Raw genomic sequence first — 13,141 nt, 5'->3', positions numbered from 1 at the left:
GTGATCTCACTTACTGGGAAATGACACAGCAGACTCCAGTCAGCATTGAAGAAAAGGGCACCTTCAGGTATTTCTTAGCAGCATTGGGAGTGAATTGTGGACTTGCATTTCCTGCCTGCATGGTATTCTCAAGCAAGGGCATAGCCATGTAGAATAAATAGATGTCCCTCTTTACTCTCAACTGAGATCCCCCAAGTAATGAAACTCAAAACTGTCCCAAGAACATCCCTTCTCTCACTCTTAGGTCAAATATTTACATTTTATACTTTAGAGCTTTTAAAAACTGTTTTAAGGTGTAATTATTTTGATTTGTGTGTGTGTGTGTGTGTTTGTGTGTTAGTGTGTGTCTGTGTCTGTGATGTTATACAGGTCAAGAGCCAAAACTACCTTGGGCTGTATTTAGTCCCCTTCACAACCACTTACCATCCACCTCAGTATCAGACTTTTGACCAATAAAACCTTTAGAATGTATTCTTAGCAGACAATTCACTAGCTCCCACCAACACAAAACCTCTTGAGTGACCTCGAGGGAACTGAAAACCTGCCAGAGATGGCTAGTAAACCATTTAGTTTAGTAAACCGGAACAACACTTTCTGACTCCCATTCTTAACACCTTCCATCTCTGGAATAGTTACTTTATGTCTACATAATGGCCTATTGCCAAAAGAGTTCATTCATTAATTCCAAAAAGCTCTCTCCTGGGCTGGAAAGAGAGTTCAGCTGTTACAAGTGCTTGTTCATAGAGGACCAACTTTGGTTCTGTGTACCCAAATGGTTCCTAACTGCAAACTTCTGTCCTGCAAGGGTACCCAAATACATAGAGCATACACAGAGACAGACACATACACATAAAGCAAAACAAAATGTTAAAAAAGATACAGAAGGCTATCTCCTGTGTGCAAAGAAACAAGTATAGATACTTACAGCAGCACAGACAGTAAAAATGAACCATCTCCTGGAACTGAGGAGAAACAGTACTTTTTAGGACTGCTGGTGTCCATTCCAGGTGAGATTTGAAGCCATAGAGCACCAGTGACATCAGTTTGTGCTAATAACTAGAGACAACCAAGCCTGATGGGTAAGATCAAGTGATATCATGAAACTCATGCACACAGGTCCTGAATCAAACAAACAAAAGTATTCATTCACCCTTGTCAGAAACTACCTATTAGGTGAGTATAAACCTCCCAACCTATTTTTAGTTCTGCAAGCAATTCTGGTATCTATCAAAGATTAAACATAGTGCATGTAAACTGGACTTATTTTCTGGAACAGTTCATAACTGACGAGGAGAAGAAGCCTTGGCTCTATAAAGTGCAGGCAATCCAGTTATTTAGAGCAAAGCTTTTATTAATTTATTAGAGCGCCAATCTGAGTACCAAACAAGTTTTCACTTCAAAACAACCTAGACCACTGGCTCCTACGTAGCATACTGAATGCTAAACTTATATTTATATTGTGAACATTGGTTCACAACTTGGAAGCACATTTTAGAGCTTTATTTATGCATACTTAGAACTGCAGCTGTATACTCCAAAATATTTCACAAAGGAAGCAGATCAGGGCTAGAACTGGAGACCTAGGCAACTTTTTATATCAGCAGTGCTCTTGCAGCATAGATAGCAATGGTGAATTTTTCCTTTCTCCAACCTGACTTCGACTCCTAGCACAGTGCATAGGTGAGGTGACACAAAGACAACGTGCATGGGAGGCAGCCCTGCCCCTCTTCAGCTTTCATGATTGCAATCTGAGCTATACAGACATCACATGCCCAATCTAAAACTGTGAAACTAGTAACAATTGGTCCCATCCCCACTAGGTGGCAGTAGAATTCTACTAACAGGTGTTTAGGTACTTCAATATAATTGGAATTAGCACCTGCCTGGTCAACCCTACCTATGTGACAGCATAAAGAAAATCAACATACATAAGTCATACAGCAAAACAGCTGTCCTTGTGCTTAAAACTCAAGAGTTAATGATCAAAAGACGCAATAAAATTCCACAGACCCCTTAGGATGACTCAGGTAAAAGGCTGGGCATGGATGGATAAGACTTTGGAGTGTTTTCATTAAGGGTGATAAAATGAAGAGTTTTTATCCATATCTTTAAAACACACAGAGGATATGACAGCCATAAACAGAGGCAACAGTTCTTGGTTAGATAGGAAGCCTAAACATTTTTCATTTCCTACTCTTCCAACTTAAGTTCTTAAACAAATCAGCCCTTTCTGTACAGGGCTTTTATTAATCTCTCAACAGCACTAGGAAAAAAAAACAACCAAAAAAAAAAAAAAAAACAAAACCATCCTAACAAAAATCCTTGTCAGCTATTCTACTTTAGCACACATACTGCATTTTATAAATGCACTCACTTATTTTGGGCACACTGTCTCGCTATGTAGCCCAGGCTGGGCCACACAGCACTCACCTTGCCTCTGCTTCCTCAAAGCTGGGAATATGGTGTGCACTACCACAACCAGTATCACTATACTTTGATTTTCAAAAAGCTACATATAACATGTTAAGTTTTCCAAAAGTAGATATTTTAGTATTAAAAAAAGATACGTAGGTAATTTCAATTAACGATAGCCATCTGGGATAAATGTTTATTGGGTTTTCCTAAATAATGTTTGAAATAAATGACTTGTAAATTCTACTTTTAAAATAGCCATCTTTGGGTGAATTTTTAGATAATGATTCTGTAATATGAATAGTATTTCTAACTAATGTTTTAAAATCCAGAAGTATTTCTGAAAAGTAGTAAGCATCTTTCAAGCATCTGACTTATGTCTTTAAGTTCTCAATGAAAAACTATCAACTAATTAGAATCATCTTCTGCTTTGGTCACTAATTTAAAATTCTAAGCACAGTCAAGTACTTTGACTTTAGTATAAAAAAAAAATCAAGCCGACCAAACAACCAAACAAAAAAGCACTACACTCTTAAAAAATAAGATGCAATAGTTTGAGAAAGTTTCCAGGGCACACATAATCCAAATGAATGGGGAAACGTTCCTAGGAGTAACTTATTAATGAGCGCTAGTAAGAGCTGAGGGTGCTGGCACTCTGAGAACTGGCTCATGCACATACTTACCAAGACAGAGTGCAGCGGACCCTCAGAGGAAATTCAAGTTTCTCCCAACTTGTCGATCTACTACAGAATATACAAGACACTGCACTCTATTACGTCACAACATTGTTTATTATGTGATTTTTTTTTACAATACAAACAAAAAAATACAGGTATGCAATATATAGATACAGCTAAATGCAGAATGGTGACTTTTTTCTCTTCAAGAGGCCATGATTCCCATTTCTAGTAAAACAAGACTGAGTATAGGTAGAAACAGGCTGGTCGTTAGCTTCACAATTTGCCTAGAAATGATCTACGAATGCATTTTTCCTCCTGCTACTTACCATAAAGTGTAAAAAGGGAGTTAAAGGAAAGTTTCCTCGTTGGTTCCTACCATATGAAAGATGCTATATTCTATTTAGCAGGGCCAGTATATGGAAAATATCTAAATTAAATGTTATTACAAAAATGAAGCAGTAATGAGATTCTGGCTAAAGGGACACTAAATGAGAATAATATATTTATATATTTAAAGAATCCAAAACAAACAAACAACAAAAAAAAAGGCTGTTATAAAAAGCTCTAGGTGCACTGTAAGCATATAGGTTTTTTTCCATGTGTACTTTTAAACAATGGAAGTGTCAAAAAATAGGGTCCACTGTGTTAGACTAAATACATTATTGTATAGGCTGCATCGAATGGAACCTCTGTATTATAATTATCATAGAGAAGCATAGTTTGCATCATATTATGGCAATTTATCCTCAATGAAAACCTTCCAGAGTCCTTTTATTTTAGAATATTTTGTAAACAATCAAACCACCAGAACATGATTGTACAACAGTAAAATGTTTTCTTGCATTAAACTGAAGACATCTTTTTAATTTAAAAAAAAAAAAAAGAAAAATGTAGAAAGGTACTTAGAGCTGTTAATTTCTAAGTACACAATATCCTAGACAATTCAAGGCATCTTAATCTCCTTCGAGAACAACAACAAAAAAATAATTTTTGTCATGCTGTTAAATCCATCATTATGGATAAAATTGGTGCAAATTGGTCAAACGGATCCAACAAACACTGATGTCCAAGCTGGCATATTGGCAACTAATACATAACTGGTGGTCAATAGAGTTTAAAAGATCTTGCCTTTCTTCTTGTTCTTTTCCAAGGTTCTAAGGGATAAGAAAACAATGAGGTGAGGGACACTATAAATGCTAGACTTCAAATGGCGGCAGCAGCTGACACATATACAACTATACTGTCATTTTAAGCAATGTATTTTCACTGAAAAGAAAAAAACCTGAATTATTTAGAAGTAAACAGTAATCAATATTTATCTATAAAAGTATTTTCTTAGACAATCAAGTAGCTGACAAAATTCCAAAACAAGCAATAAATAACACAGTAAGGCTCCATTGTATTCATTTTAATTTACAAGAAACTTTTTCTCTAAAATTAAAATTGTAGAAACTTAGATTACTCTGGTGCCCTTTCTACTGCCAGCTGCATTCTTAGACATATCTGCTTTGACAAATGTAGTTTCTTCTTTGAGGAAACAATTCATAGGAAGGTGCTGGAGAAATGGCTAAGCTAAGTGCCTTGCTAGGAGAACATATTAGAGACTCCTCAAAGGGATATCATATTTTAATGTTAAATGACACTAATTATCAAAAGAAGAAAACCAATGAACAAATACTACTGAGTTTTGTATAAGTTAAGAGGAGGAAATGATTAGATGTATTACAAGTTATATATCTCTTATTTACCTTAGGGAATTCATCCCAAAGATATAATTAAAGCACCTCCTAAGGGCTGGGAAGTAGAGCTCCTACCTAGTATGTGCAAGGCCTCAGGTTCAATCCCAGCACCCCAAACAATCATTATATCCAACACCTGAGGTACGGAGGTAAGAAGTTAACTTCGATAAGCTAACTGTGGATACTGTTGTGATGCTTCTGAAGCATAATTTAAAAAAATTAAGCACAGAAAAACGTATGAGCTGAAGAAAACACTATTACAGCACACCAAAGGAACCTGAAAACATTTGCCGTGAAGTCATCTGGCTAGGGGATTGTGAGGATTATGAGAAAGCCCCTGGAGCTCTCACATTCTTATTTGAATACTGGGCACCCAGTTGGTGTCATGATTTGAGAAGGATTAGGTGATGTAGCCTTGATAAAAAGAGAGTAACACCGGGAGCGGGTTTTGAGGTTTCAAGAGCCCATGCCACTCCCAGTTTGTTCCCTCTATCTCTGGCTCTGGATCATGATGTAAGCTCTCCCCACTGCTCTAGTGCTGCGGGCATGCCGCCATCCATGCTCTTGCCACAAACATAAGCCCTAAATCAACTCTTTCTTCTAAACAGAAAACTAAGAATGAGATGTATGATATAATATAGGGTTTAACTTTTTTACAAAATAAATAGATAAAAAGTTCTTTAAAATATCTACTTCTTAGGTATCCTGATATTAGTTACCTTGAAGAGTTCTGTTGCTCTAAAATACGTTGTTGAGCTTCCCAGTTTGCTTTTTCTTCTTCAAACTGACGACGTTTTTCCTCTAATTCTTTGTGCTGTGCTTCTAAATTCTTTTTCATTTGCTCATGGCGCCGCTGGAGCTAAATCAGAATCATAGATGAGGTAAACTGCTTAAGACATGTAGGTAGATATTCTAGTGTAAAAACTGTGTGCCTGTGTCACAATGTCAGAGTGCCACCTGGAAGCACTGCTGAGATTCCTCCCACTGTGGAATCTGCCACCCAAAAAGTCAATGACTTCAAAGAGTTACCTTAGAAAACTTAAAATAACCATTTTTTTTCAAATGCAACAAACTTATATTTGTGTATATTTTATAATAGACAACTGTTATTTCATTTTTAGGTTCACAAGTATAATGGAGGTTGAACAGAAAAAGCATTATTCCTTCTTTACAAAGAAACAGCTGTGGACTACAGACTACAAGGTGACAATATAAAGAACTTATTCCCAAATTTCCTAATTCCAGGTTCAGAAATCTGAGCTAGCAGCTAGAGCAAGTAGTGAAAGATCTGTTTCCAAATAGATCCTGGTAGTGGATGTCTCCCAATTCCTGTAAAGGAGTGGTTCCCCAACATTATTCTTCATACAAATTTTACCTGAGGTGCTTGCTAAAAATATTGAATCCTGGGAGCTGGAGAGATGGCTCAGCGGTTAAGAGCACTGACTGCACTACCAGAGGTTCTGAGTTCAAATCCCAGCAACCACATGGTGGCTCACAACCATCCGTAATGAGATTGGATGCCCTCTTCTGGTGTGTCCGAAGACAGCTACAGTGTACTCATCAATAAAATAAATAAATAAATATTAAAAAAAAATATTGAATCCTAAACTTTAATCTAGATGCAGTGGATTAGAACTTTCAGGTGTTCTATGCAGAGATCAGAATTTCAACAGGTAGGTCCCAGTGATTCTAATGCTGGTGTCCTTCCAAGGCCGAGAACTAATGCTGTAAAGAACTGCTGGCTTACAGGCAGTGAACTACAGAACTAAAAAGCATACACCTAATGGATCACCAGAACACTAGACAATCTGTCTCTGAACAAAGCAATCAAAAATTAAAAAGGAAAAGAGAGAATAGATTAAGTCACACTATACTAAATCCTCTATGATTCAGTTGAGATTATTCCAGAATTATATGCATTAAAGATTTATTGATAAAAATACTTTGGGTTTAAATTTGAATATAATTTTGCATATAATTTGTTTTGTATACCCTCAAAAACAATTTTTTATTTATTCCTATTGCAAAAATTTTATTTAATTGCTATAAAAGAAATTTATTCCAAGGTGAGTCAACTCTGAGGTGAAACCTTCTTCATGACAACAATTAATAAGAAAAACAGAACAGAAAAGAATGCAAATTTTGTACCAAAGAGTTGGTATAAAATACAAAGCAATCACATACACACAATTCAGAACAGTAACATCCTCTGAGAAACAGAGAGGATACATAGAACTGAAATGAATTCATAGTTATATTTTTTCAAGCTGTGAAGTAGGCTTAAAGCTGTTTATTCTTTACAAATAAGTAACACTTAAAATTTACAAATAAATAATTTCCATAGATCACAAGCAGTTGTTTCCAAGCAATCTTTAGATCAAATGTATTAGGAAGCTGAAATTTTTTCAAGTACTAAGATAGATGCTCTTCAGTAAAGGTAGCTGTCCACCAGGCCTATCACCTGAGTTTAATCTCCAGGACCGTGGGAGAAGGAGAAAAGTGGCTCCCACAAGCTGTATTTTAACCTCCATTCCCATGCCATGATATACATTTACCCCAACACAGAAAATAATTAACTAAATCTTATAAAAGTATATGCTATGTTTAAAATAGACATTCTGAGTTATCTAGGGCAGCAACAACCAAAGCACATACAAACTACTGTCATTATGCTGGTTTATGCATCTGCAGTACTGATTAAGATATTTCATCTTTCCTCACATCTCTGCAAGTTATTCTTTTATGTCCATAGTGTGGACTAGATGACATAATGCATCAGAAACGTTGTACTGCTTATGACATAGTATGCTGCTTGCTAAGTATTAGCAGTTCTATACCAAGTATTCCCAGCAGAATGATTCAAGAACAAATATTAAGCAAGGCTAACTAGGTGTCTATAATGTATTTGCATATATTAAAATATTTTACATATGTAAGTAGAAAGCTTTACAAACTTTATCTCACAGATGTTGGTAAGCATAGTGGAGTGGGGTTCTATGAAATAGGAGGAAGGGACAAATAACAGACAAGCAGGCATTTGGGGAAAAGGAACTTGGTCCAGATTTCTTCACAAGTCTCTCAGGAGGGTACTGTTACTGGCATTTACTGGCAGGCGGTATAATGTAAGTTTGTTTAGGAGATGGGTTATATTTTTATTGCTCATTATAACTAGTAATTTACTGTCAGTATTTAAACTATTTTGTATTCTGTCTTCCCACTTAGTATACTGCTTAAGTCCTTACATAAATATATTCTTAAAATAAAAATAGTTACTTTTATTCTTCTATTTTATCATATTTGTATATTATTTCTGAAAGTGTATACAGATAAAATTTAAACTTCAATGAACATATTATGTAAAAGAAATACTGACAGATTGCTAATTAAACTGATTACCTCTGCTTCCGAGTCCTTTAGTTTTTGAACTTTTTCTTTGACCTTCATCTCAAACACCTGTTCCATCTCCATCTCCATCTTCTTCATCTTGGCTACATGTTCCCTTCTTTCTTCTTCCATCTGTGCCAGAGGGCTCCTGCCACCAGCATTTAGAAATAATCATTAAGGTCTGTAAGTCAGAACTGCAATACTAAATTATCAATGAGGTGATAGAACAATGAGATGCTACAGATACCATTATCATTTGGATGCATACAAGTATCTACATCATTTTAGACACAAATTCCAAGTCTTATATAATACATATGGGTGAAGAATCCTTCAGAAACTGTAACATGTATAAATATGCTCATAACCAACGAAGTTAACACCTTCTCCATTAGTATTTTATTTAAATCTCAATCTCTACAAATGATTACAATGAAGTAAAGCCTAAGAATAAAATTGCTAGGAAGGGCTGGATAGCTCAGTCGTTAAGAGCACTGACTGCTCTTCCAGAGGTCCTGAGTTCAATTCCCAGCAACCACATGGTGGCTCAAACCATCCGCAATGGGATCTGATGTGCTCTTCTGGTGTGTCTGAAAAGAGCAATGCTGAATACGTAAAATTAAAAAAATAAAAATAAAAAAAACTTAAAAAAAAAAACCTGTTGGGAAGCTGTTTCTTTAACTCTTATGTACCTTAGTTCTAAACATGACTGTTCTGGCTACTTTCTATGTAACTTGACACAGGCTAAAGCGAGCTGAGAGTACAAGACTTGAATTGAGAAAATGCCTCCATAAGATTAGACTGTAGGTAAGCATTTTCTTAACTAGTGATTGATGGGGAGCCCAGCCTAGTGTGGGTAGAGCCAGCCTGGACTGTTGGTCCTGGTTTATATAAGATGGCAAATTGAGAAAACCATAAGGAGTGAGCCAGTAAGCAGCACTCCTCCCTGGCCTCTGCATCAACTCTTGCCTTAAGGTTCCTGTCCTGTTTTTCCTGCTTGCTCTGATTTCCCTCAATGATGAACAGTATTATGGCAGTATAAGTAAAATAAACCCTTTCCTCCCCAAGTTGCTTTTGGTCATGGTGTTGTATCATAGCAACAGAAACCAGAACTAAGACAATGTTATCTTTGAAATAAACTGTACAAGGAAAACTAAAAAGGAATGGTCCCAAAATATATCCATAGAAAACTACAGAAAGTCACATGATTTATTTTCCTTAAAGAAAAAAAATTCAATGGGAGAAAAAATAACTTAGCTAATAAAGATAGTAAGTATGTAAGGAATTAGTTTTACTAAAATCTCAAGTATGATCATCTCCTCTAAGATAATTACTGATGTCACAACTATATTTATTATAATTTATGCAACTCAGTTGAAATGCTGAAGATAACTACTATCTAATATCTAAAACACCATTTAGTTTATGCAGACTTTTATGTTCTTTATAACTTTAATGCTGATGAAAATCCATTCACTTAAGTAGTTTAGTGTCTTAAGTTTTAAACAATTTCAGTAAATTAAACATAGAATGTTTCTGAAATACTAGAATAGACATTTTAAAATTAAATAAAAAACTAGTTCAGTCTATGGACATTAAAGTTCACAGAGATCTTTCAAAGAAGGTGAAATAAATATGATGTTATAAAGGGAGAAAGGAAGAATATCCCTACAGGAAAGAGAAATAGGGGTATGGTAGGGGAGCACAGGAAGAAAGTATGAGGAAATAACATTAAAAGCCTTTTGAAAAAGTCATACAAATATCTACTACTGTAGATACTTTCTAAAATACAAACATATAAGAGGATGTTAAATGAAGTTACCCTATAATTGAGGGCAATACTCCAAGTAGACACCACATGCTACCAAATAACCACCCCAGTATCAGGAGTGCATTACCCCCTTTGGAGTTGTTAGCATATGAGACCCCATACAAGCCCCCTAAACACACAAATTATAGTATACTGCCAATGTTATTTGCCCTCCAGATTTGATGGTAAGATCCTATTGCTGAAGACATCACAAACTTGAGTCAAAGAACATGGACAAATCTAGCTGGAACTCAAGTTTAATCTACATTAGGATGATATGTGTGCTACCAGGAGAAAAGTCATCAAGCAAACCCAACTATGAACCCTCAAGCTACAATAATAAAAACTCCATCACACAACAAAATGCACCCCCAGGTGTCCTTACCAGCTGAGCCATCTTGACAGCCCAAGAAATTGCTTATAACTTTCTCTTCAAAACTGTATTTATCTGTTTAGCGTGTGCTGTATGAATTATTAAAGATGACTGGCAAATGACAAGAACATATAGTTCTTAAAGAACAGAACAATAATCATTTCAACAATTAACAGTAAGACATAAAAAACCTACCAAGATAAATCTTAACAGCATAATTTTCTGCTGTTATAAATAAAGAATCATCGCCCAAATATTCTAATGTGCAACAAGAATTTTAAGAAAGGAAATAAAATGTTTAATTTTTTCCTGTAGAAAATTATATACGTACTTGGTAAGCTGCCCTTTGTTCTTGTTGTTATCCACTCCATTGTAAGTCACTGCTGCTAGTTTTCTGCTTCTGTAGTTCTCATAGTGTACGTTATTGGTAACATCTTTCAAGTCCTGCATGTGTGTTCTGTCACAAACAGCAAGAGTTTGCTTATGTTAAAGGCTTGATACAATTAAAGATTTCACCAAGACAAAATATTAAGAAAGATGTCATTCAAATGTCTTCATTGACAAAGTAGATAAAGACAAACAGAAATTTAGATTCCAGATGAGCTTTCAAGGACCATCAATCACTCAAAGAAGAAGCTTTCTACCAAAGAAATAGTTCAAGAGGGGAAAGTGGGTTGCTATTGAAGTTCGTATCAAACAGAAACTGCTTTCCTGAATGCAACTGTTACCATGGTAATATTAAGCTTCGCCAGGTTAGTTTATACATGGACCCTTAAAATAACACATCAAATTGTTTACCAACTAGGGAACCTTAATTTAGAATAACTCCCCGTTTATCAAAGCTGTCCAGTGAATATGCTTCTTTGGATAATGTTTCTATTGTATATAAAAAAAAATCAAAGTACAAGGAATAAAGTATATAATTTATAGAATATGATGACACGGTCATTTAGTGATTAGAGATAATAAAGACTGAGTAATATCCTCCCTTTTCTCATTCCCCACTACACCTGGAACTTCCAGTATATTCCATCTTTGCCATTTTATCACAATTTCAACAAAAATAAAGATGCAGTGTTGTTTGTCCTACCTCACATTCAAATCCTATTTATTATTAAGTACCTTACGTATCACATCATAAACACAAGGTAACCTAATTATCAGGTTCATCTTCTGACATTCCCAAGCAGTTTTCAAAGTTTACTTGTCTTAGTACTAAGTTTGATTTTCTTGTCTACCAATGCACTTGTTTTCTCTTCTAGCCACAACAGTGACACCTAAGCCTCTATTCCCTTGACATTGGTCAGGCTGGGCAGGTCCCAGTTCCTACAACATCTGGCAAGTAAAATGGAACAGCTAACACTAATTTGTTAAATCTTTTGGAACTGGTGTACCAAATTACATATTTAGGTATATTATAAGATTTTCTTTAACATAAAGATGCATTTCTTTTATACTCTTGCTACAGATAAATATTATTTAGTGGAAACTTTTAAAAAATATAGTAACTACACTTAGAAGATAAAAAGTATTTAAGAATATATCACTGTGTGAGTTTCTCCAGGTGTAGAATAAAGAGAATTTTATGATGCTAACATGAAGCAATATTTTTAGCAGAGTGTGGTGGTGCACATCTGTATTCCCAACATTTGGGAAGTGGAGGCTGCAGGATCAATTATACGAGGCCAGTGTTAGCTATATACAAAGTTCAAGGCCAGGCTGGGCTGCATGAAACATTAACTACAGTTTCACTAAAATTAAAAATGAAAGAAAAACATGATATTTTCTTAATTTAAATCTAATCACTACATCCCTTAAAAACTAATAAAATAAATTTATGAATAAATTAAGATATTATTAAACTCCTGCATTAGCGTCATTTAGGATTGGTGGTTATCTATGTCACTAAAATACTGTTCTGTGATTGTCAAGTATGACTTCTAACTTTAGCCTGTAAGATTTCAAATACTTGTAACAGATTTATAGAAACAGGCATTAGGCAACTGGCATTGAAATTTCCTTCCTTCAAATATTTATTAAACAACCAGTAGCTACATAAAACATTCATCCTTCTTAGGGTAAATGTACTAGAAATTTTATTTTTATGTTTATGTGTGTGGGTGTTTGGTTCACATATATGTCTGTGTACCACTTGTGTGCCTGTTACTACAGCAGCCAGAGTTTATTGGATTCCCTGGAGTTAGAGTTGTGAGCTACTATGTGGTGCTAGGAATCAGACCCAGGTCCTTTGGAAAAACAGCCAGTGATGTTAATTGATGAGCCATCTCTTCATGCTAATAGCAGAATTTATACTTTCATATGTGTATGTAGTATCTTGCTGATATGCTTATTAAATCTTCCTGCAAGCATGGTCAAATTCCTCTGCAATACTAGGGAGTCTTCCTTACCAGCTCTGAAGCTTTGCACATTCAAAGCAGCTAATAACTAAAATCTTGGATAAATAATGTAAATTACTGTCACACATTATTTACAAATCAGTAGGAGCAAAGATGCCACACACAGTAGCTCCACTAACAGAAGACAAAGTCAGTCTTCTGAACTTTAATTTTCTTTGGGTGCTAAAACCCTGTACTGCTTTCATTGCTGTTTATACTTACCTTATCAACATATTTCTTAGAATTGTAAAATCACAATGTTCACCATTTTCAACTGTAGAAAAAGAAGTAAAAGAAAATAGACCACACATGTTAATTTTAATAAAGTTTATCTTTTCAAAGGAATA

The 13,141-nt window shown here is 35.2% G+C and overlaps 1 protein-coding gene across 2 annotated transcripts in view; it reads right to left on the bottom strand.

Annotated features, from left to right (window-relative positions):
- Window positions 1–3,182: 3,182 nt before the first annotated feature.
- The window catches only part of Septin7 (septin 7), a 63,182-nt gene continuing 53,223 nt past the window's right edge, over window positions 3,183–13,141 (bottom strand). For both annotated transcript variants that reach the window (XM_028763728.1, XM_028763727.1), the window contains exons 10-14: window positions 13,017–13,068; window positions 10,730–10,855; window positions 8,228–8,363; window positions 5,551–5,690; window positions 3,183–4,246 (exon numbers count right to left, since the gene is read on the bottom strand). In XM_028763728.1, the coding sequence (XP_028619561.1) occupies window positions 4,207–4,246; window positions 5,551–5,690; window positions 8,228–8,363; window positions 10,730–10,855; window positions 13,017–13,068 (494 nt within the window). In that variant the 3' untranslated portion in view covers window positions 3,183–4,206. The remainder of the gene's footprint in view (window positions 4,247–5,550; window positions 5,691–8,227; window positions 8,364–10,729; window positions 10,856–13,016; window positions 13,069–13,141) is intronic.

This window comes from Grammomys surdaster, unplaced genomic scaffold (genome assembly GCF_004785775.1).
Source record: "Grammomys surdaster isolate TR1022 unplaced genomic scaffold, NIH_TR_1.0 140, whole genome shotgun sequence".
In the NCBI taxonomy this organism is placed as follows: domain Eukaryota; kingdom Metazoa; phylum Chordata; class Mammalia; order Rodentia; family Muridae; genus Grammomys; species Grammomys surdaster.
This window is presented reverse-complemented; position numbering and strand designations above follow the sequence as displayed.